The following is a 25,398-nucleotide window of genomic DNA, read 5'->3' on the forward strand; positions in this document are numbered from 1 at the left end:
CCCGGGCAACGAAGGAGTGGCTTCGTAAGAAGCATTTCAAGGTCCTGGAGTGGCCTAGCCAGCCTCCAGATCTCAACCCCATAGAAAATCTTTGGAGGGAGTTGAAAGTCTGTGTTGCCCAGCAACAGCCCCAAAACATCACTGCTCTAGAGGAGATCTGCATGGAGGAATGAGCCAAAATACCAGCAACAGTGTGTGTGAACCTTGTGAAGACTTATAGAAAACATTTAACCTCTGTCATTGCCAACAAAGGGTATATAACAAAGTATTGCGATAAACTTTTGTTATTGGCCAAATACTTATTTTCCACCATAATTTGCAAATATATAAATTCATTAAAATCCTACAATGTGATTTTCTGGATTTTTTTTTTCTCATTTTGTCTGTCATAGTTAAGTGTACCTATGATGAAAATTACAGGCCTCTCTCATCTTTTTAAGTGGGAGATCTTGCACAATTGGTGGCTGACTAAATACTTTTTTGCCCCACTGTAGTTGAGTAATTTATTCATTTAACTTTGGCTATATTCCTATAACCCAATGAAGTATCACATCCTTATTGATACAAGGGGACTGAGTAAAGACAATCTTCCATTAGACCTGTTTGAGATCTTCATTCCAGTTACTTTTTTGTCATTTAGCAGATGCTCTTATCCAGAGCGACCTACCTAGCAGCAAGTAGGGTTAAGTGCCTTGCTCAAGGGCACGTCATCAGATGTTTCACCTTGTTAGGTCGGTGATTTGAACCAGCGACCTTTCGGTAACTGGCCCAAATCTCTAACTGCTAGGCTACCTGCCGTCGCATTCCGTTCAGTGTAACATTCAGGTTTCAGCAGTTGTTTTAGTCAAACTGCTGTTCCTAGGAATGTGTCTTTATCAACCCATTAATGAGTCTCCCCTCACAGATATCCAGTCTGCACTTGGTTTTCAGACATCAAAGACGCACTTCAAACAGGTTCATTTTGTGGCGGAGGCTTTTTTTTTTTCCTTGAAGAAACTGTAGCACCTAATTTTAGAATTCTCTTTCCTGTTGAAGTCGGTGTTGGTGAGAGAGAGGAAGGACAAATGGTGGAGGGATGGAATAAAGAATGAAAAAGCGTGAATGACTCGGACTCCCAATTCCCCCGGCTTTTACAATTTTGTCTTCGCTTCTCGTTCGCAAAGGATTTTTGATTAGCATGTGAATGAGAGGGCATTCACTGCAGGGACAATGACAGCTTTCTGTCTGGAAAAAGAGAACACATTGTCAGGGCAGAACTTTTTGTTGTTCGGTCAATCCAGTCGGTCCAGTACAGAACCATTCTCCTCAACTGACAACGGGGGGACAGGTTGACCCTGAGCCCACTCTCTCCCTCTCCAACCCGTTGACCAGACTGCCCACGAGTGGCGCTTTGTGGTGACTCATATGAGCAGAATGCAAATGATCTGCGGTCAGTCAATAGTGCTGTAAGTACAGCCAGGCTTTTGAGGAACACCATCCTGACCCTGCAGCACTTATCCTGACTGATTTTTTTCAACGGCTATAAATAAAATATATGTGCCAAAATAATTCCTCTGGCACTTTTCTGCCATCGGAGTGTGAATTGAAATGCCAAATTTGTCTGAGGAGTGGAGGTTAGGAAGGTTGAGGGAGTGTGAAACACTGGCTGAGTGTAGTGTTAACTTGTAGGTCGCAGAGCTGAGTGTGGTTTTGTCAGGACTGAGTTTGTGTTCTCTGGGACTGAGTGTGTTTTCCTCGAGTTTTGAGGTGCATTCGTCGGCACTGTGTTCTCATTACGGCGACTCTGTTGGTGTTTCTGGGAGCTGAGTGTGTGTGTTCCTTGAATTTCCTTGGGGAGAGAGCGTGTGTTCCTGTGCGCTGGTGTGCGATAAAAGGTGACGACGGCGTCGCTGGCAGAGGAATTTCTGTTCCTGCCATGCAGGCTGGTGACTGACAAGATCATTTGGGAGGCTTTTTAAAAAATATTATTATTTGTATTTTTTTCCCCCAATTTCGTGATATACAATATGGAGTTAAGATCTTGTCTCATCGCTGCAACTCCCCAACGGGCTCGGGAGAGGCGACAGTCGAGTCGTACGTCTTCCGAAACATGACCCGCCATGGCGCGCTGCTTCTTAACACTCGCTCGCTTAACCTGGAAGCCAGCCGCACTAATGTGTCAGAGGAAACAACGTTCAACTGAAGTCAGCTAGAGTCGCCAAGGAAAGCCCCTCGGCCAAACCCTCCCCTAACCTGGACGACACTGGGCCAATTGTGTGCCGCCCACGGCCGGCTGGCTGTGACACAGCCTGAGATCGAACCCCAGGCTGAAGGGATGCCTCAACACTGTGATGCAGTGCCGTGGACTGCTGTGCCACTCTGGAGGCCATTTGAAGTCCATTTATATGCCAGTATGTTGTGATGGATGTATTAGTACTGATTGCTGTAGACTAAATGAGATGCATGCATGTACTGTAATTACATGATCCTAGTTGTAGGATTGATTGTTTACTGGTGTGTGTTTTTGCTGTGATTAGGGGGGCTTTCGCTATTGACTAGAGCAGTGCCATTGACTGTGCGTTGTGTACATTAGGGAAAAGATGCAGTGGAGAGAGGAGACCTCTATTGAAGCGTGCAGTCAGCATTATTGACTCCATTTCACTGCATGTTACTATCTGGGGACGGCTGGGGGAGTGAATAATCTCTCTGCTTGGAACTGATCACAGAGCAGTCTGACCTGACCTTGTTTTATTATCAGCACAGTGTACAGTAACGGCCTGATTGATTGATGGCATATGCATTCAGTTATTCTGTGTATTCAGGGTTGTTGTATTGCGGTGTATAGGTTAAAACATTCAAAGTGCTGAGTGTGGGATTGTGCTGGCCTGTTTTTTGAAGTCCTGTCTCAGGTATCTGAAGCAGAGTAGGGAGGGCATGTTGCCCAGGGGAGGGAGAGATGGCTCTGTTATCCCAGAGTCCTCATTAGTGACACACACACACCGCCTCTTCCTCCTCACCCTGCTTGCTCTGTTATGCAGCCCGCTTAGACAGAAACAGAGCTGTCAGGCCTGGTTGACACTGCACCATTCCCCAGTCCCAGAGAGCCCCGGCTGAGGCCGCTGAGTTCACCTCGCTCTGCCCAAACCCAAAACATCATATCCATATGTTACTCTGCCTACCTCCGTCTCCCTCATAATAAGGGTCAGAAGTTTTCCATGGTCACGTAGCCTAACCAGGTCAAAAGTAGCTGCCTGCCTCCCAGTGTGTCCTCCATACCTGTTCCCAACCCTGCGTCTTCATCCTGGAACAAATGGCTTTGTTCTGTAGAGACTGACAGCAGACAGAGATGGCAGAAGTAGTTTGCTGTGAATAGATAAAGCCAACTAGGGAAGAAGTGGAAAGCCCTGTGTTATCCTGATGACTAAACACACAGCCGTAATTGGAGTTCGTTAGCATTCACGCCTGCTGTGAAGGTAAAGAGTGGATATTACAAAAACCCATTATAAGAGTTTTCAGATTTCCACAGGCAATTATGGCTCTCTGCTAAGAGTTCTGTGTCACTATGGTTTACTCATTTTCATTAGTGTTTCACTGTGCACTTCTGTGTTCTGCATAGTGATCGCTGAGCTCATTCTACAGGGGAGCTCTGTACTATGGTGAGACTGCTTGTTTATTGGCTCATTTAGGAACAGGATGGTGATGACAGGGAGGGTGCTCTCCAACTTGATTGCTGGCTGCTCTTCAATGGGTGACATCAGACCAGAGTCAATAGATTTGAATTGGATGCGTTAATCAAAATGATGTTCCGTTTTATGAGAAAATTGGATCTGTGCACCTGCTTTAGGCAGATGCCCGTGAAAAAACGGTGTTCTTGATGATCACCATTTTAGCTGGGTTGTAAAGTACTCAGCTCTGTGTCTGTTCTTACTGATTTGGTCCCATGGGGAATGCTCCAGCAGCCAGCCAGTCCACAGAGGGACACAGCACCACATGTTGTTTTGGGCAATGGCATTATTTGTAAGCAGAGGGCACGGACACGGTCACTGCTTAGATGTAGGTTTAAATCTGGACTCTGTGGTATCTCCGACTGTTCTTTGACATTGATCTGTGTTAGTAATTGTGAAGGTGTATTGCTGAATACTGGACTTTTCTGGATACTGTAGTTGCATGTAGTAGTGTTGCTCCTCATTGAGTCTGATGCTTTTCAGAGCCTCTGGCAGAGGAAGGTAGAGGAAAGTCGAGCAGTGAGTGAGTCAGTGACATGTAATTTGGGAGGAAGACTACTTTGTTATTCTCCAGCCTGGAGAAGGAGACGCCAGCGGTGAACAGAGGCTTATTCTTTCAGTTAGCGTAGACGGTCTGTGTGTTAGGCCTTGTTACACACACACACAGAGAGATATTAACTACAGCTTCTTTCTGTCCTAATGAACAGATATCTCCACCCTCAGATGAATGTTGCTGCTAGAGATAGTAAGTCTATTATACTGGTATGTTTTAGAGGGCTTTACATAGAGTAGTTGAGACCACACTATGGCCTATGGCTACTATTGTGTACAACCTTTTTCATTCCCCTTCTAAGCCGGTTTAGTCTGAAGCTGAGAGAACCAATATTACTGGTAATATGGTTGAGTTCATATTGATGGTTTCCTCTTCTCCTTCCAGATTACCCTCATAAGTATGGCTCAGAGGGGGGCTGTGCTGACCACTCAGTGTTTGAAAGGATGAAGAAGTACCAGGCCTCGGCTATGGAGGAGCCTCTCAAGGTGAGCTGATAATACCCCCCTGTGAAACCAACCCTATATCTATACAGCACTCACCAATACTGTACAACCACGTACACATTCTGGATACAGTACTGGAGGACCATACAAATCACCTTGCGTCTTCTTGCTCCATGGTAGAATAACACTTAGCATGATAAGGAAACATGGAAGTGATTAAGTCAAACTTGTTATTGGAGCTGTAACGAGAGCCAGATTCTTCTTATTGTTCCTGGGTTCTTATCCCTTTCAGCTCTGTGGATGACTGAGTAGAGTGATGTCACAGATCATCTGGCAGGGTGAGGAGTTAGTGTTCTCTCTCCCCAGGGATGAGTCAGAACAGACCAGGGGTGTGTCAGGAAATGTTTCCCCATGTTCTGGAAGACCTCTCCCTCCTCCCTTCAGAAGCCAGGGCCCTCATTCTCCACATTTGAAGACATGGGATTTTTCCCTGACCAAAATGGCTAAAATCCTTACACATTCCTGTTGGTCACCTTCTCATGTAATTTCTTAGTCTTGGGATCTTTTTTTCTACCTCCTCCCCTCTCACTCTATCTCCCCTCTTCCAGCTCCCCTCGTTCCACCTCACTCTCTCTCACATCCATCTCTCCCTCCTAGTTGACTAATGGTAGTCGTTCCTCTGGTTGTCTCTGCAGGAGCCCAGCAGTGTGGTGGAGGAAGAGGAGAGGTCCCATGGACATGGTCCGGTGATCCTGAGGAAGAAGAGAGCAGCTCAGATAGAGAAGAACACCTGCCAGCTCTTCATCCAGACTGACCACCTCTTCTTCAAGTACTACGGCACCAGAGAGGCTGTCATCGCACAGGTACTGAGGCTCTACACACACTAGGGCTGTCCCAGACTAAAAAACAATATTGGTTGACCGAGAGTCATCTGTTCTTTCAACTATTCTATTGGTCTACATTTTAAGTGTATTTTTCCATATATAGAAACACCTGAAGTTTGAATAAAATCAACAATATGCACTGAGCTTGTCTGATGCTTTAAGCTCACTGTTTGATTAAATAAGACACAAATGACTCAAGAAGGGAGCCCGATGGCCACACTGTGTTAAAATTAAATGACAGTGAGTGCCTGGGTGACTGGTGCACGTTGTCTCTCTCTCTCCTCCCTGCTGCAGCGAACAGGCACCACAGCAAGTGTTTATTGCCGCTGTCTGTGCTGAAGCTGCAACATAATTACAGCCATTTTGTTTCTGACTGAAACGTTCTTACCGAAATACCTTATTTGTTTAGGAAAACATTCCCTATTCCCTAGAACCTTTGCTCTCTTTACGTAAAACATGTATGCAGTGCATGCACCTGACCAATAGGGTCGGACCTATAACCTATCGTAATCACATCAATAAAATGGTTGTAGCAAACTCTGAACACTGTAACACGTGACAGCAAAATGGATGAGGAGGACGTGGAAAATAAACTCGAAATGGGGGAATGTTTACTGGTTGCGCAGGAGGGAAAGGGGAAGTTAGATGTGTGTAAGACATTTGACTTAGTTGTGGAAACTATTGAAGAGAAAGGAGGAGATAGGAGCAAGCTCTGAATGAGTATTGTGTAGCAAACAGTTGCTGTTAGATTACAATATTATTCTTTTTTTCTGCCCTTTTGGAAGTGTAAACAACACTATATAAAATAGAACAGACTCTGGTATTACTTATAATGAAAAACATTTGCAAAGCCTTTAAAGCATAGCAAAGATTTATAAACAGACGGATTTGTGAAATTGCTTTATACAACATTTTGCATGAGGATTGGTGCTCACGGAATCAGTAGGCTATTAAACAAACACTCAAACTGTCAATAGAAGTAGGATCTGTCTTATTTCTGTAGATGTATGTGGACGATTTATAAAGCCAGGCATGTTTAACAGTTTGGTTATAGACCTAATTAAGTTGGTTTCCTCACTCCGCTACTGCCTCTGTCGCATTGTTCTCAACACCATTATTATGCACATAGCAACATATAGGGAAAGGCACCAATTCAACGGCGCACTGAAGATTACGTTTCAGAACCGTGGACAGCGCCCGTTATCCATCGCGGGAGAAAGCACTTTTGTTATATAATATTATTTAGTTTATCAGTGTTGCACCATTATTCTTATATAATATATTATTTTTTACAATTTCAGTAGCACATCTTAGAGGGATGTACTGTGCCATCACAGTGGCCTCCAATGGATTAGTCCACTGAGACGAGCACGAATCAGACAGGTGTGTTATACGCCATTAATTATTTGTATCAATTTGCGACTGCTCGACTAATGAAATCTCGGTCGACCAACAGCATATCGACCAAACAATCGACTAAATAAGGTCAACCCTAATACACACACACACTCTGAATCATTCGGCAGGGGGAAACCAGGGCCTGCCCTTTAATTCTGCCAGGAGAAATGGATTACAAACAGAATAGTGTTTGTCTGTGGGTCTGATCAGTTGTTGTTGGCTGGCTTCCTTCAGCCAGCCTGCCCAGCATCGCGGACTTGTTCCTACTGACTGAGTTCTATAGCCTAACAAATGAGATGCAGAGGAAATGCTGCCTTTCACAGTTGGGGGTCCAGTTAAAGGAGAGACTAGCTGATTAAAATGTCATTTCTGTGGACACTCACTCTCTCCATAGGTGAGATAAAGAAAAAAGGTTAATTGTGATGAAGTAAATGTGTTCGTTAGGATTGTGGTTTAGCTCTGAGACTAGAGGCTTGTTTATAGGATGGGCTGGACCGTGTGGAGCAAGTCATCAACAGATTGATTCCAATTGGCTGAACACAGTGATTCTGTAGTTAGAGATATTATTCATGTGTTCATTGGTGGGCTAACAGACATGTCATGTCTTTAATGCCATGCTATGATTTATCTGATGTTCTCTCTGCAGTGCAGTTGTTCCACACTTCTCATAATATAATGGTGACTGTTTTATTCTCTAGATCTCCAGCCATGTAAAGGCCATTGACTCCATCTACCAGGGTACTGACTTCCTGGGCATCCGTAACATCAGCTTCATGGTCAAAAGGATCAGGGTGAGTTTGTGTTCAGGCCTGGGGGTTGGGGGGGTGTGGGTGGTGAGCACCACCATTTGCCTCACTCATCAGTATTCCACCACACTCCAAGACCTAATAAATCCTTAAATTCCTCAGGTGAACACCAGCTGCCATTTTAAAGTAGGGAGCTCAGGGCCGCATTCCAACATTCAAAACAACTCTCACAGAAGGTTTCTCTGGGGCCAAGGAGCTGGCAACTTTAAGTAGAATCATTTCTCTCTGTCTAAAGCCTTTTCCCACTCTCTCTTCAAACACACATTAGAATAGTTACCTTTAGCAATGATGATTGTGATGAAGACACAGTGGCCTGTGTGAGAAGTCTCTTCTCCAATACCTACTCATTACCTATTCAATGAGCCCATTCCTCTCCATCTCTTCAGATAAACACGACCAGTGATGAGCGGGACATCACCAATCCGTTCCGCTTCGCTAACATCGGGGTGGAGAAGTTCCTGGAGCTCAACTCAGAGCAGAACCATGATGACTATTGCCTGGCCTACGTCTTCAGCGACAGGGACTTTGACGACGGGGTGCTGGGCCTGGCCTGGGTCGGAGCTCCTGCAGGTACACACACACCAATTGAACTTGTGTACTGCACTCATTTGCATAAAGACTCTCACGGTAGGAATTCAGTGGAGAATTAAAATAGAAAACTGAGAATAGTGGACATTTATGCCTACTTAAAGAGTAGGAAGGTATAGCATCCAAGAAGTCACCCAAGTGTCCAGTGGTCTGTGAGAGACTCCCTGGCTCCAGTATCTCTAATGGGATCGCTCCATTCTAAAGAGGAGAAGAAGCTAACGCTGTGCTGCAGGTTTCCTGCTCTGCCCTCTGAGTCCTGCACACTATCAGAACACTCAATGATCCTCAGTCCATTAACCCCCCCCCCTTGTTCCACCAGCATGTCTGTAATTTAATTTTCAAGGCCGAGGAGGACTGGATTTGCTAAGGCATCGTCTCCACGCTGTTTCCACTTGAAATGCATTTTTAAGTTGTTTAATTTTTGCCTACTCAGTATATTTGTGTGTTCCACTTTCTCCGTCCCTGGGTGTTTGTCAAAACTGCAGCGCTCTCCAAACAAGGTTCACTCAAGGACAAAGGAGCTACATTGAGTCCTTCTCCTGAAGGAAGTTCTTAGCTGTTTGTAGAATGTGAAACAGTCCATGGAGACGATCGCACACCCCTTTCTATAGCCTGCATCTGGGTCTCCCTCTGGTCTCCACCAACCCCATAGTTGGTGACAGGCAGTCAGTCAGTAGTGTGGACTGTGAGAAGGGAGAAATCAATGAGACAGCCACAGCACACAGACAGAAATGGCCCCGTCACACACACACACAAGTAGGCTAAACAAGTACAGGCTCAACACCTCTGAATGAATGATTCACACTAGAATAATATGAAGTTGTTGAGTTTGACTGGAACGGTATGCTGTCCAGCGACAGGGGTGGCCCAGAGCCCTCCAGCGACAGGGGTGGCCCAGAGCCCTCCAGCGACAGGGGTGGCCCAGAGCCCTCCAGCGACAGGGGTGGCCCAGAGCCCTCCAGCGACAGGGGTGGCCCAGAGCCCTCCAGCGACAGGGGGTGGCCCAGAGCCCTCCAGCGACAGGGGGTGGCCCAGAGCCCTCCAGCGACAGGGGTGGCCCAGAGCCCTCCAGCGACAGGGGGTGGCCTAGAGCCCTCCAGCGACAGGGGGCGGCCTAGAGCCCTCCAGCGACAGGGGGTGGCCCAGAGCCCTCCAGCGACAGGGGTGGCCCAGAGCCCTCCAGCGACAGGGGGTGGCCCAGAGCCCTCCAGCGACAGGGGGTGGCCCAGAGCCCTCCAGCGACAGGGGGTGGCCCAGAGCCCTCCAGCGACAGGGGGTGGCCCAGAGCCCTCCAGCGACAGGGGGTGGCCCAGAGCCCTCCAGCGACAGGGGGTGGCCCAGAGCCCTCCTGTGCTGGCTGACGGGTCATAATCAGATAGAACAGGAGTCCATACAGATGCAGGCTGTGCCTGGTTCAGGATATCCTCACAGTAATAATCAAGAGGTAGAGAGAGTGGACAGTACTGTAGTTGAACCCCACATTGACATGTTACTGCTTTAAGTTTCTTTCAATGCGCAACAGCCCCAGAGGTCAGAGTTCAGGCTTTGTTTTCCTTCATGAGGTTTAAATGAAGGGTCTGTGTCAGTTGGTCCAGGTATCGTCAACATATCTTGATTAACTTCTAACAACAACAAACACTAGGAATCAATACAGGCAAATAAGCAAGGTTCTAAGCAGGCTGAATCGATCTGGGTCTGTAGAGCTGTAGAGGGAGGCTGTGGGCTTGTAGAGAAGAGATCAGCCTTTAACGCTCCAGTGGAGTGGACTGAGAACAGACGGCTACTAGAGACACCAGTCAGGCCTGGATAATGGGCTTTTTAATGGATTTGAACCATTACCACACTCATAAGTGACTTCAATGGAGGCATTCCTCCTACTCTTACCACACACCATTTTCCACACACATACCACGTACCACACTACACACACACACAAATATGTGCCTATATTGTAAAGTGCTTAGGTTTCACGTTTCTGTGTGTCTAAAAGCTGTTGTAGTCAGAGGTGTGGCCTCCTTATGACTAAGCACACAGGCTATTCTCAGATAAAGATGTCGCCACTGCCTGGCATTCCAGCAGAGCCCCAGTCCTCCTAGCCTGGCTGGTTAGAAAATAGAAATCCTCCATGATCCACAGTAGGCGAGATTAGACCTTACCCCCCCCCTCCCCAACACACACAAACTGGGATATAAGATAGGGCAGTGTTGAGTGTGTTGTGCAGGGGCAGCCTAGAGGCAGACCGGCAATGTGCCAGCTGAATCTGATAGTACTGTAGGGTGGGACAGAGAATCTGTTCTGACTCAGCTCTGTCTGCCACTGCTCACTCCCACTATCTGAGCTGACTTTAAACACTCCCTTTGAACACAATATGAAACTGGGGCCCTATTCAATCCAAACCAGGTTTCCCAAATTGATTGCTAAAAATCTAAGTGTGTGAATATGCTCCACACTCGCACTATACAGCTGACTGGCCATGTCTGTCAATGTGTGTGTTCCAGACAGTGTGTTTCTCTCTTCAAAAATGGGTAAGTGAGCGAGTTTAAATTGGCATTCTCAGCGGCTGTGGAGCAGCGCCCTTCAGCTCCCCTGCTGTGCCCGAGCTGCCACTCTCCCCCTGCAGGCATATTCAGCACCACCTGGCTGCTCTGCTCTCATCTTCCTGCTGCTGTCTGTGTCTGTGTCTCACCTACAAGGGTGGACACTGGGCCCAAAATACCCTCTGCTCCCCTACAGTAGCAAGGACTTCTGCTTATTCACTCCAGGCAGAGTATCAGGTTTAATTTACTCCAATAAGAGTGTCACTTCATTTCACTGTCACTTGTGTCAGAGTTGGAAATCTTCCTATAGTCCTGTTAGTTTGTTGGGTGGGATACAGTATGAAAGAGAATCCTTCTCCTCCTCCATGGTGTGTACAGTATGTAATCTTGAGTGGTTTTACTGTGTTCTTAGGGAGCTCCGGAGGTATCTGTGAGAAGAGTAAGTTGTACTCTGATGGGAAGAAGAAGTCTCTGAACACCGGCATCATCACGGTGCAGAACTACGCCTCCCATGTCCCCCCCAAGGTCTCCCACATAACCTTCGCACACGAGGTTGGACACAACTTTGGCTCTCCGGTGAGTATTCTGTCCTGGGCCTCGTCTGGTTCTAGTCTGGTCTTTTATCTCAGTGCACAGCTCAAACCAGATCACACTGCACATGCTAATCAGTTGTACAGTGGGGCAAAAAGTATTTAGTCAGCCACAAATTGTGCAAGTTCTCCCACTTAAAAAGATGAGAGGCCTGTAATTTAGCATAGGTACACTTCAACTATGACAGACAAAATGAGAAAAATAAATCCAGAAAATCACATTGTAGGATTTTTTATGAATTTATTTGCAAATTATGGTGGAAAATAAGTATTTGGTCAAACTTTTGTTATATACCCTTTGTTGGCAATGACAGAGGTCAAACGTTTTCTGTAAGTCTTCACAAGGTTTTCACACACTGTTGCTGGTATTTTGGCCCATTCCTCCATGCAGATCTCAAATCAAATCAAATGTATTTATATAGCCCTTCGTACATCAGCTGATATCTCAAAGTGCTGTACAGAAACCCAGCCTAAAACCCCAAACAGCAAGCAATGCAGGTGTAGAAGCACGGTGGCTAGGAAAAACTCCCTAGAAAGGCCAAAACCTAGGAAGAAACCTAGAGGAACCAGGCTATGTGGGGTGGCCAGTCCTCTTCTGGCTGTGCCGGGTGGAGATTATAACAGAACATGGCCAAGATGTTCAAATGTTCATAAATGACCAGCATGGTCGAATAATAATAAGGCAGAACAGTTGAAACTGGAGCAGCAGCACAGTCAGGTGGACTGGGGACAGCAAGGAGTCATCATGTCAGGTATTCCTGGGGCATGGTCCTAGGGCTCAGGTCCTCCGAGAGAGAGAAAGAAAGAGATAATTAGAGAGAGCATATGTGGGATGGCCAGTTCTCTTCTGGCTGTGCCGGGTGGAGATTATAACAGAACATGGCCAAGATGTTCAAATGTTCATAAATTACCAGCATGGTCGAATAATAATAAGGCAGAACAGTTGAAACTGGAGCAGCAGCACGGTCAGGTGGACTGGGGACAGCAAGGAGTCATCATGTCAGGTAGTCCTGGGGCATGGTCCTAGGGCTCAGGTCCTCCGAGAGAGAGAGAGAGAGAGAGAGAGAGAAGGAGAGAATTAGAGAACGCACACTTAGATTCACACAGGACACCGAATAGGACAGGAGAAGTACTCCAGATATAACAAACTGACCCTAGCCCCCCGACACATAAACTACTGCAGCATAAATACTGGAGGCTGAGACAGGATGGGTCAGGAGACACTGTGGCCCCATCCGAGGACACCCCCGGACAGGGCCAAACAGGAAGGATATAACCCCACCCACTTTGCCAAAGCACAGCCCCCACACCACTAGAGGGATATCTTCAACCACCAACTTACCATCCTGAGACAAGGCTGAGTATAGCCCACAAAGACCTCCGCCACGGCACAACCCAAGGGGGGGGGGGGGGTGGCACCAACCCAGACAGGATGACCACATCAGTGAATCAACCCACTCAGGTGACACACCCCCTCCAGGGACGGCATGAGAGAGCCCCAGTAAGCCAGTGACTCAGCCCCTGTAATAGGGTTAGAGGCAGAGAATCCCAGTGGAAAGAGGGGAACCGGCCAGGCAGAGACATCATTTAGTCCCTGGCGGCGTAGTGTGTTACTGATGGTAGGCTTTGTTACTTTGGTCCCAGCTCTCTGCAGGTCATTCAATAGGTCCCCCCGTGTGGTTCTGGGATTTTTGCTCACCGTTCTTGTGATCATTTTGACCCCACAGGGTGAGATCTTGCGTGGAGCCCCAGATCAAGGGAGATTATCAGTGGTCTTGTATGTCTTCCATTTCCTAATAATTGCTCCCACAGTTGATTTCTTCAAACCAAGCTGCTTACCTATTGCAGATTCAGTCTTCCCAGCCTGGTGCAGGTCTACAATTTTGTTTCTGGTGTCCTTTGACAGCTCTTTGGTCTTGGCCATAGTGGAGTTTGGAGTGTGACTGTTTGAGGTTGTGGACAGGTGTCTTTTATACTGATAACAAGTTCAAACAGGTGCCATTAATATTGGTAACGAGTGGAGGACAGAGGAGCCTCAGAAGAAGTTACAGGTCTGTGAGAGACAGAAATCTTGCTTGTTTGTTATTGACCAAATAATACTTATTTTCCACCATAATTTGCAAATAAATGTATAAAAAATCCTACAATGTGATTTTCTGGATTTTCTTTCTCATTTTGTCTGTCATGGTTGAAGTGTACCTATGATGAAAATTACAGGCCTCTCTCATCTTTTTAAGTAGGGGAACTTGCACAATTGGTGGCTGACTAAATACTTTTTTGCCCCACTGTATATGCTTGAGTACCACTTTGTTGAGATACTCAACCATAGGATCTGTCTTGGTTTAAAGTCCCAGTAGTGGAGGAGTCTATGTTAATGCCCTCCTGAAGGAGGAGAGGGATGCTCATTGGCTCCCTATAAACCTCTACCCTGTGGTTTAACAGCATGACTCTGGGACAGAGTGCACCCCAGGAGAGTCCAAGGCCCAGGAGAAGAAGGAGCAGGGGAACTACATAATGTACGCCCGGGCCACCTCAGGGGACAAGCTCAACAACAACAAGTTCTCTATCTGCAGCGTGAGGAACATCAGTCAGGTCCTGGAGAAAAAGAGGGGCAACTGCTTTGTGGGTAAGTGCCGTCTTTCTGAGGTTGTGTGTGTGTCCGCACATGCATTTGCGGGCGTCCATCTTTGCATGTGCATAGGAAGTGTGGGTGCGCTTGTCATTGGAATGGACATCCAAGGTTATGTGTCCTCTATTGCATCTCATCACTCCTTCCTGTGTGTGTTTGTGCAGAGTCTGGCCAGCCCATCTGTGGCAATGGTCTGGTGGAGGCAGGGGAGCAGTGTGACTGTGGTTACAGTGACCAGTGTAAAGACGAGTGCTGCTACAACGCCAACGAGGCCGACGGCAACAAGTGCAAACTTAAGCCCGGCAAAATCTGCAGGTAGGTGGCCAATAATGTACGACAAAATGTTGTTGATTTCATGGTTAGTACTGTTGTAGTATTTATTGAATATAGTATTCAACTTGTTTCTGCCTTAGTAAAAAGGAAGTTGAAGCTGACTTGGTGTGTGTTCTGTGTTGTCAGTCCCAGCCAGGGTCCGTGCTGTACACCGACATGCAACTTCAAGGGCTCCAATGATATGTGTAGGGAGGAGTCAGAGTGTGCTGAACAGGGCATGTGTAACGGAGGCACTGCCCAGTGCCCCACCTCTGAACCCAAAGCCAACTTCACCGCCTGCCATGGAGAGACACAAGTCTGCCTCAACGGGGTATGGTCTAGCTCTCTGACCAAATGTGTGTTGAAGTGCTTTAAATCATGACAATGGAGCATAGCTGACACTCACCCTGTTTTTCCCTTTCCCTCTCTACGTCTCTGTCGACCAGGGCTGCTCTGGCTCCATCTGTGAGAAGTATGATCTGGAGGTGTGTACCTGTGCCAGTATTGAGGGAACAGACGAGACTGAGCTGTGCCACGTCTGCTGTCAGGGGAGAAGTAAGTGTCTGTTATTTACCTGTTACCACTATCGCCGGCTCATTATTGGCCATCTGTCCCAATATGACATGCATCTTAAACCACCAAGACCCTGCAAAGACTGGGACTGTCCTGTTAGCAGTGACCTCACAGTGGTGTTCCCCGTCTCCTCCCCCACCCTGCAGTGAAACCCGACACCTGCAGCAGCACTGGCTCCGAGAAGTGGGCCCGCTTCTTCAGCAAGAAGATCACCACGCTGCAGCCAGGCTCCCCCTGCAATGACTTCAAGGGTTACTGCGACGTGTTCATGAGGTGCCGGCTGGTGGACGCAGACGGCCCCCTGGCCAGGCTAAAGAAAGCCATCTTCAACGCAGAGCTCTACGAGAACATCGCAGAGTGGATAGTGGTTAGTGTCCCAGGCCCAGCCAATGTCCTAGTTCTACTGTAGTTACCTGTGTTGTTCAGAATATTAGTTCACCCTACTGCTGAAACTGTCACTCCCGTTGGCATAAAAACAATTTCAGGGGCTAAATACATCTCAATTTATAAAATGTTCTTAGCAGTTTCAATATGAAAGTTGTCAGACACTGAAAGAATAAGACTTTGCATAATCTGTGTTCCAGGCTCACTGGTGGGCAGTGTTGCTGATGGGCATTGCTCTCATCATGCTGATGGCTGGTTTCATCAAGATTTGCAGTGTTCACACACCCAGCAGCAACCCCAAACTGCCCCCACCCAAGCCACTGCCAGGTACGTTACGCCTCGCCTCAACACTGGGGGGGGGGGGACCTTATCTCCCCAGCTAGACTGACAAAATAATCATATTATATGGAAGAAGTGTAACTCTAGTTCATTTTATGCAAGCAGGTATGTGTGTGAGTGTTATGATGTTGAGAGCAGTGTGTTCGTGTCTCCCATGCAGGCACGTTGAAGAGGAGGAGACAACAGCAATCGAATGGCCAGCAGCCCCAGCAGCAGCGAAACCAACGCCAGCCCAGAGAGAACTATCAGTTGGGTCAGATGAGACGCTGAGACACTGGGCCCCTCTTTGCCTTGGTTCTTCCTAGTGCCTACAGTGGGAACACTTCCCTCCAAAGAGTTACCTGTACCATTCATTGAAACCACCCATCTGCAAAGCTAAAACTGTCAACAGAACTGATTTTCAATAGACAAGACGTACAGTTCCAGGACCTAACGGACCATATCAACACCACTGCTCCGGGAGCCAGCCAAGCTGTCCTTCACACAGCTGTAAGCAGAAAATATTATAGGAAAGCTCTTGGCAATGATTGGAAGAGAAAATGACTGATTTCTTTTTCTTTATTTTTTTCCTGGAGTGCAAAGGAGAGCAGCAGCATTGTGGTAATGCAGCCTCTCCTCACCTCCTTTTTAGCTACTTTCATCTGTTTGTCCTTTCTGAAGTGCTGCCCTCCTGAGCAGGAAAACAGGACTGCAGGTCACATGGGTTTTTGCTGCCATGCAAAGCCAGGATGTGAGACATTGTCGCAGAAGAGACTAATTTGCCAATGTAATTATTATTTTTTAAATCAAAACATGATAAGAAAAAATGCACAGGCTTTTATTTCCAAAGCATACATGTTCTTTCTGCGTGCAATTGTACAGGTATTGAGATTATAGATTTTGTTTCTTTGTATCATATGTAATCGATTGTTTTCCTGCTGTCTGATAAAGATTATTTACTGTTTTAATTCACCCTCTCAGGATTAATAAAACAAAAAACAGCGCTGTCTGTCACATTTAGAAGCTCATGTGGGGTGGATCAGAACAGACCTCCGGTTATCAGAACATGGAGGGAATGTAAACATAAAGCTGAATAAGATTAAAGCAGTATAGAGTGCGACAGAGTTGTAGAGACTGTTGTGATGTCGTGGGATATCATTGGGCTGGTGGAAGGTGTCATTCAGACGGGTTTGCTTTTACATTTTTTACGTAATTATGACATGTTGTTCTCTTCTGCTATTTTTTTCTGACTCAATGCATTGATGTGAATCACTGAACCGCTAAATGCAGCAGATGTACTTCTCTATTGATCATTCCCATGTGAGATTTTTGATTTGGATCTCTTTTAGTCCTCATTTGGACTAATCTTCCAATTGTCCTTAAACATTCAAATACAATTTATAATGCGAGAGATGGGTAGGATGGAGGGAGAAAGGAGAGGATCTTCAATGCTTTACCATACAAGGCTGTCCGAGGGCTGGCTGGTGCTACACCTCATGACTATGCCACTGAACGTTGTCACATCATATCATCCAAGTCACAGGGCCTTGGCCAGAGCCTGCGAACACAGGCCAGGGTCCATAGGGGGCAATATTACAGAGGGCATCACAGACGGTCACTGTACTGGTCTGGACATGCTCTCACCTTGCTCGGCTGCCCTCACCAATGTTGTTACCTTAATAAACGCACAGTCTTTAAGAGCTGACCTGGGAACAACTGAATGCCCTGTTACATACCAATTTGAAGGCTGCTTGAGGAATCTTTTACACTTATGGCATGCATTAGGAATGTGATGAATGGTTTGCCAGATGAAGATCCTGGATGGCTTTAATGTGATTGTTGTTTTTTTCTTTTGTCTCTTATTTTAGCAATTCAGATATTTGTATATGTGGAGGAATTGTATCGCTTAAGTCCTACAATGGCTTAATGTCTGAGTGTCCAGCTATGCCAAGCTGTTACAAATGAACTGAGATTGATAAGGCTACCAATTACCGCTAACTTTTCTCCCTTTGGCTATCATTTCCATGTTGTGTCTCTCTCTCTCCTAAGATGCATATCTGTGTTGCATGTCCTGTCTCTCTCCCTAACCCCACATCCCTATTGGAAGTACGTAGCTCTGCTCTGGGGATGATCTCCACCAAAATAAACCTGTATGTCATAGTCTGTGGTTTGTGTAAAAACAATGTGTCTAAATGGAGTTGAGTCTGATTCTCCTGAGCCCATTGCAACTCCACAGTCTGTCTGGAGGTCAGTGGGGTTTGTAATGTACTGCCGGCTCAGAGCCACGGACCAGGACAAAGGCAGGATATCCAAAGAGAGACTGTTTATCAGCTGGGCGTGCTGAAGTCTCAGGAGGCTTGAGGAAACAGATTGCAATAGTGACACTGCTTGACTTCAGGTGTCTTTTTAGAAGGTCAACTGACTGACTGACTAGGGAGAGGAGAGGACGTGGGATAAATGTACCGTCCTGTTTGTTGTCCTGTATTTGTGTGGCAGGTGTTGAAAGTCTTTCAAAGCCTGTTACCAAGGTCTCTCAAATAAGTTTCTCAGAATGAACATAGACTAGTACTCAAGTTCAGGAGGTAACCCTAAGTCCTTTTATTTTTTGATTACTTTGTTTATCCCATTTAAATGATGTGACTATATTGATATTATATGACTGATTCTGGCCCATTATGCCTTATCAGGTAGGTAGACCCGAGGAAGAGTGTCCTGGAGCTTAATTAACGACAAGCAGGCCTCTTCACATATTAATGCCTTGATTGTTTCCTCCCAAAACTGGTCATTATCGAGGAAAAATGGCTCTTATCTATGTAGCCACATACAATGTCTACAAGAGAGCCTCTGAAATGGAAACAAAACTGATCCTCCCTTGATTCTAACATGTCTTTCTCTGTTCTTTCTGTTTGGTGCTGGTGGGTATGGGTTTGTGCTGGATAGTAAAATGATTGTTTCTCATTACCTTTTGGCATTTAGTAAGGCTCATCGGAGTGTGGTCGTCTTAAATCATTCTTCTCATTGTCTTTTTATTCCTGTGGTAAGGTAATAGGTGGGTGTATAGAGGGCGGTGCCTGGGATTTACATTTCTGTCTTTAATTTGTCTTGCTAAAAGTATTTTGAGAAAAGTGGGCTCTGAAATGTAAGTGATGTAAACCGAGAGAATCCAGAATGGGAAAGTCTAGTACTACTGTCTGATTTTAATGTCTGCTGTGTTTTATACAGTATCTTCAATATTCTTTACGATTTTCTTTTCTTGGCTCTGTTTCCTGTTCTGCTCACTTTGAAAAATGTTACTAAAATTGCTAAAAGTACTGTGCAAATATGTTTATCATTTTTTTTGAACTACTTGAAATGCTTTAATAAAAATAGATTTGATCAACAAAATGTTATTCTGAGAATGGAAAAAGAATGTCTGAGAAATCATTCCAGGGTTGGTTTGTTCTTTGTCACTTTCAGAGGATGAGAAAACCAGAAGGCCCACTTCAAGATATCACACAGCTTGACTGGGCTAGCGTCCAAGGAAATCAAGCTCATAAACTCCGAATAAAAATAAAAGTTTTACATCTCCCTAAATCTGAGGGTGGTTTTAACCTCCCAGACTTTGAATTGCATCAACTCCCCACCCAAAGCTTTTACTTGAGACATTGTTAAATGCACTCAAAAGGAACAATGGGTACATATTGAAGATGTGCATGCACACCCCCAGAATCTTTTCACATGTCTATTTTTCAAAGGATAGAGCTAAGAACATTAACAACTTCATAGTTAAGAACACTATAACAATATGGAAGAAACTGAAATGGATTCTACAAGAACCACTTTCACTAGCAAAAAATAAATCTTATTGAACAATCCTTGAATAGCTTTTCAGAATGCACTGATAATAACATGGAAACCTAAAAGGTATAGAAACAGTAAATTATTTGGTAGTAGGACATGTACTTCCATGACACAATTAAAAAGCTATTTTGCACTATCCAATGTAGAAAAAATCAAATCCATGCAATTTGTAAACTAATATATTAGACAAGAGACAAAATTCACTAATTATACAGCAGAAGGAGAGTCATGTCTTCAGTGTAAAACTAACAATGGCTCAATAATCCACACCTTTTGGGAATGCAATACAGTCCAGAAGTAATGGGTGTAGTTAGAAAGTTGGCTGTCAGAAGTTTTAATGTAAATGTACTTTTAATCAGTTTGATCATATTTCAAGACCTGTCATGAGGGTGCAGTGAGATACCCAATGGGTTGGACGATAGTCTTCTCGTTAATTATCTTGAAATAAACCAATCCTCCATTAAGACGATAGAAAAAGCATATGGTTCATTATCTAAATATTGACAGAGCTGGTTGCGGGCTGGGCTGGGCAGGTTGGGCAGGTGTGATGTCAGTGATGTTCATGTGCGTCTAAATGTTGTCTTTCGTATGTTAATGTTTTGTATTGTAAAACAAATATGAAAAATCAAGTTAATTTCCTTACATTGGCAGTGGTTTCTGTGGATAATTTAGTCTCTCTAGTTTGGATTGTTTGAAGTGATGGGGACATTTCTCAGCAGCTTCCAATAGAGGAGATACTATTATATTATCTCCCAAGGTTTTTTCCTTACAGCTAATGACATATTTCTCATTATGTTGGAACACTATTTTCTATATCACACAGCCCCAAGGTAGCCACGGCTCTAGTAAAATCATAGACCCGTCTACCTTTGTACTTCCTCAGCACTGAGAGCAGTGGTAATTGCCTGCAGCCTCCCTGACACTGCTCTCTGCATTCCAATCTTCACAATGACTTCTCACCATTTCTGCCACACCAGTTATGCGCTGAAACTCCCAATTAAAATATGTAAGTAGCTGTAATCAGGGTATCAGTATACAGGGCTGTGAGGGCCATGTGAAGTGTAACCATGGTCCCTGTCTAATCAGTGTCCTGTTCTGCAGATTGGTCTTATGCCTGAACACTGCAGCCCATAAGGGGGTAGGTAGGCTGTTTTGTTTGGGGCCTGCTTCAGATGCACAGTCGCTTCATAGCACCGAGCTATCTCTGGGACAAAGCTCTCTGGGGAAACCAGGGGGACAGTTTGTCCAGGATAGGATCTAATTTCCCTCAGACACAACTGGGACAGGGGCAGCAGTCCTGCTGTGTGCTGGGCCATCTGATCCAGTCTGGTGTCAGACAAATAGCAGGGGTCTCATTAAATAGGGAGAGGGAGGCCTGTGAATGAATCCTGGGGGCAGAGGATGATCCTCAAACACTGTCGGCTCGTCTGTAGTTTTAGCACCCAGTCTGCTTACCAAGGCTATGGCTGTTGTGTGGAGCTCGGTGTGTGAAAATACTGTGTGGCCAACAAATTCTTGGGATGCTGCAAATTATTAATTTATCTCTGATGCAGTGTGCCCATCAATTCCCATGCCTATTGGGAGTCAGTAAGAATTTAGATGGAAAAGGCTCCAGTTAGATGTTAGGCATAACAGGACAAATTAAAAGTGGCCCCGGGGCAGAATATTTTTCTAAAATGTATGAATATGACTTTGTGTACACAGGTTGTGAATCCTAATTTGTACAAAATGTTATATTTATAATTACTTATTGGCAACCATTTGACAATATCTGTATAACATTTGAATCTTAGTAAAAATTCATGATTGTCAAGATTTTTTTATACATCTTTTTATATAAATTAGGTTGGAAAACAGATACTGTAGTTGGAGAAAATTGAAAGATACAAACCAATGTTTTATTTATTTATTTAGTCAGGGTCTCAACTTACTATTGAGAGTAAGAATAGTAGAATACACCAGTTGATTGTGCATCAGCAGTTTTTATCTTATGTCAGTCACTGGATTGGCTGACAATTACCCATGTCAATTCTTAGATTAGTACAGTGCCTTGCGAAAGTATTCGGCCCCCTTGAACTTGGCGACCTTTTGCCACATTTCAGGCTTCAAACATAAAGATATAAAACTGTATTTTTTTGTGAAGAATCAACAACAAGTGGGACACAATCATGAAGTGGAACGACATTTATTGGATATTTCAAACTTTTTTAACAAATCAAAAACTGAAAAATTGGGCGTGCAAAATTATTCAGCCCCCTTAAGTTAATACTTTGTAGCGCCACCTTTTGCTGCGATTACAGCTGTAAGTCACTTGGGGTATGTCTCTATCAGTTTTGCACATCGAGAGACTGATTTTTTTTCCCATTCCTCCTTGCAATACAGCTCGAGCTCAGTGAGGTTGGATGGAGAGCATTTGTGAACAGCAGTTTTCAGTTCTTTCCACAGATTCTCGATTGGATTCAGGTCTGGACTTTGACTTGGCCATTCTAACACCTGGATATGTTTATTTTTGAACCATTCCATTGTCGATTTTGCTTTATGTTTTGGATCATTGTCTTGTTAGAAGACAATTCTCCGTCCCAGTCTCAGGTCTTTTGCAGACTCCATCAGGTTTTCTTCCAAAATGGTCCTGTATTTGGCTCCATCCATCTTCCCATCAATTTTAACCATCTTCCCTGTCCCTGCTGAAGAAAAGCAGGCCCAAACCATGATGCTGCCACCACCATGTTTGACAGTGGGGATGGTGTGTTCAGCTGTGTTGCTTTTACGCCAAACATAACGTTTTGCATTGTTGCCAGAAAGTTCAATTTTGGTTTCATCTGACCAGAGCACCTTCTTCCACATGTTTGGTGTGTCTCCCAGGTGGCTTGTTTCAAACTTTAAACAACACTTTTTATGGATCTCTTTAAGAAATGGCTTTCTTCTTGCCACTCTTCCATAAAGGCCAGATTTGTGCAATATACAACTGATTGTTGTCCTATGGACAGAGTCTCCCACCTCAGCTGTAGATCTCTGCAGTTCATCCAGAGTGATCATGGGCCTCTTGGCTGCATCTCTGATCAGTCTTCTCCTTGTATGAGCTGAAAGTTTAGAGGGACGGCCAGGTCTTGGTAGATTTGCAGTGGTCTGATACTCCTTCCATTTCAATATTATCGCTTGCACAGTGCTCCTTGGGATGTTTAAAGCTTGGGAAATCTTTTTGTATCCAAATCCGGCTTTAAACTTCTTCACAACAGTATCTCGGACCTGCCTGGTGTGTTCCTTGTTCTTCATGATGCTCTCTGCGCTTTTAACGGACCTCTGAGACTATCACAGTGCAGGTGCATTTATACGGAGACTTGATTACACACAGGGGGATTGTATTTATCATCATTAGTCATTTAGGTCAACATTGGATCATTCAGAGATCCTCACTGAACTTCTGGAGAGAGTTTGCTGCACTGAAAGTAAAGGGGCTGAATAATTTTGCACGCCCAATTTTTCAGTTTTTGATTTGTTAAAAAAGTTTGAAATATCCAATAAATGTCGTTCCACTTCATGATTGTGTCCCACTTGTTGTTGATTCTTCACAAAAAAATACAGTTTTATATCTTTATGTTTGAAGCCTGAAATGTGGCAAAAGGTCGCAAAGTTCAAGGGGGCTGAATACTTTCGCAAGGCACTGTAGTTAGTCTAGCCAGATATCTAAACCTGTAGTAATCGAATACCGACCGGAATACCGACCCTCTAGGGGACGCCCATTGATTTTGTTCGTCATTCTCATTTAGATATCATATTAACATGAAATAAGTCATGGCAAAATGTGTAGAATTGTAGGAAATTATCTTTAAAATGGCAAAAATGTCTCTCCATCCTATAGCAAAATAGGTATAATTGCATGAAATTAGCTCTGAATCTGCTATAAAAAAAAAATGTATCTCTGCCCCATGAAAAATATCTAGAATTGCGTTATATTTGTTATAAAATGTCAACATTTTCTTTCTGCCCATTGGCAAAATGTGTAGAACTGCAGACAATGAAAATGAAAAGATAAAATTTCCTCTCAGCTGTCACGGGGGAAAGGAAAGGCGGCCGAGGCGCTAGAACGACTCAAGACAAATGCGCATTTCTTCTGCCTTTCTTCACAGCGCAGGAGGAGAGCTACGGTGGCTAAACTGGCAAGAAACGGGCTTGTGGCGCAATGGATAACGCGTCTGACTACGGATCAGAAGATTCTAGGTTCGACTCCTGGCAAGCTCGTGCATTTAGTCTATGTCTGAGTGAGACTTTTCAATTTGTGCTGAGTGTCTTTGCCTACATGCGCCATTAATTTATACCTCATAAACCCAGCAAAAAAAGAAACTTCCCTTTTTCAGGACCTTGTCTTAGATAATTCGTAAAAATACAAATAACTTCACAGATCTTCATTTTAATGGGATTAAACACTGTTTCCCATGCGTGTTCAATGTTCCAGAAACATTCAACATAACTTTTCCATGAAATATATGTTTGAATTTTTTTCTAAGTGGTTTTCATTGGGAAGGCCGATAACGCGTTTTCAACAAATAAAACAATCACTTTTGCAGGTGAAAACACTGAATCCTACTCATTACTAGACATACATAATTTCGTCACTTTTGTTTTGAGCCGACTTTCGCCGTGGGCTTTGAACGGTGCTCACGCCCGGGAAGCAGTTCGATTCCAAATTTCACCCGGTGCCAAACACCCTAACCGGGCGCCTGGCCCAGATGATTTGAATCCCCTCATGTCCGCAAATCTGATGCGCCTAATGACCATAATAACCAATCATATTACCGTCCGCTACCAAGTATCCAGAATTGACCAATTAGAGAAGAGGGTGAATTTAGCATCGGGCTTGTGGCGCAATGGATAACGCGTCTGACTACGGATCAGAAGATTCTAGGTTCGACTCCTGGCAAGCTCGTGCATTTAGTCTATGTCTGAGTGAGATTTGGAAATGAGCGGTGTCTTTTCAATTTGTGCTGACTGTCTTTGCCTACATGCGCCATTAATTTATACCTCATAAACCCAGCAAAAAAAGAAACTTCCCTTTTTCAGGACCTTGTCTTAGATAATTCGTAAAAATACAAATAACTTCACAGATCTTCATTTTAATGGGATTAAACACTGTTTCCCATGCGTGTTCAATGAACCATAAACAATTAATGAACATGCATATGTGGAACATCATTAAGACACTAACAGCTTACAGATGGTAGGCAATTAAGAAGTTTTGAAAACTTAGGATACTAAAGAGGCCTTTCTACTGACTCTGAAAAACACAAAAAGAAAGATGCCCAGGGTCCCTGCTCATCTGCGTGGGCACAAACCCACCTTTGCTGGACCAGACAGGACTGTCAAAAAGTGCTCTTCATTGACGAGTTGCGGTTTTGTCTCACCAGGGGTGATGGTCGGATATGCGTTTATTGTCGAAGGAATGAGTGTTACACCGAGGCCTGTACTCTGAAGCGGGATGGAGGTGGGGGGTACGTCCTGGTCTGGGGCGGTGTGTCACAGCATCATCAGACTGAGCTTGTCATTGCAGGCAATCTCAATGCTGTGTGTTACAAGGAAGACATCCTCCCCCCTCATGTGGTACCCTTCCTGCAGGCTCATCCTGACGTGACCCTCCAGCATGACAATGCCACCAGCCATACTGCTCATTCTGTGTGTGATTTCCTGCAAGACAGGAATGTCAGTGTTCTGCCATGGCCAGCGAAGAACCCGCATCTCAATCCCTTTGAGCACGTCTGGGACCTGTTGGATCGGAGGGCGAGGGCTAGGGCCATTCCCCCCAGAAATGTCAGGGAACTTGCAGTTGCCTTGGTGGAAGTGTGGG

General features: G+C 44.9%; 1 protein-coding gene and 2 non-coding genes across 3 annotated transcripts; all 3 read left to right on the plus strand.

The window, feature by feature from the left end:
- The first annotated feature begins 3,926 nt into the window (after positions 1-3,926).
- LOC118944511 (disintegrin and metalloproteinase domain-containing protein 10) lies at positions 3,927-19,103 on the plus strand. The gene is made up of 13 exons (XM_036964286.2): positions 3,927-4,449; positions 4,642-4,742; positions 5,396-5,563; positions 7,681-7,773; positions 8,175-8,358; positions 11,326-11,489; positions 13,946-14,129; positions 14,297-14,447; positions 14,592-14,775; positions 14,891-14,999; positions 15,164-15,384; positions 15,602-15,728; positions 15,901-19,103. The coding sequence occupies exons 1-13, from the start codon at positions 4,404-4,406 to the stop codon at positions 16,008-16,010; spliced, it is 1,842 nt and encodes a 613-aa protein (XP_036820181.2). The 5' UTR covers positions 3,927-4,403; the 3' UTR covers positions 16,011-19,103.
- A 4,622-nt stretch (positions 19,104-23,725) lies between these two features.
- trnar-acg (transfer RNA arginine (anticodon ACG)) lies at positions 23,726-23,798 on the plus strand. The gene has a single exon. It is a non-coding gene; the product is annotated as a tRNA-Arg (tRNA).
- Positions 23,799-24,410: 612 nt separating this feature from the next.
- Positions 24,411-24,483, plus strand: trnar-acg (transfer RNA arginine (anticodon ACG)). The gene has a single exon. It is a non-coding gene; the product is annotated as a tRNA-Arg (tRNA).
- The last annotated feature ends 915 nt before the right edge of the window (positions 24,484-25,398 follow it).

This window comes from Oncorhynchus mykiss, chromosome 26, assembly GCF_057628025.1.
Source record: "Oncorhynchus mykiss isolate SJ-2025 chromosome 26, ASM5762802v1, whole genome shotgun sequence".
Taxonomy (NCBI): Eukaryota; Metazoa; Chordata; class Actinopteri; order Salmoniformes; family Salmonidae; genus Oncorhynchus; species Oncorhynchus mykiss.

Excerpts from the sequence above, each read along its gene's own strand:
- LOC118944511 (XM_036964286.2), top strand. The coding sequence starts at position 4,404 with ATGAACAGATATCTCCACCCTCAGATGAATGTTGCTGCTAGAGATA. Across the intron at positions 8,359-11,325 it reads CTGGGTCGGAGCTCCTGCAG|GGAGCTCCGGAGGTATCTGT; the intron begins GTACACACACAC and ends CTGTGTTCTTAG. Across the intron at positions 14,130-14,296 it reads GAGGGGCAACTGCTTTGTGG|AGTCTGGCCAGCCCATCTGT; the intron begins GTAAGTGCCGTC and ends GTGTTTGTGCAG.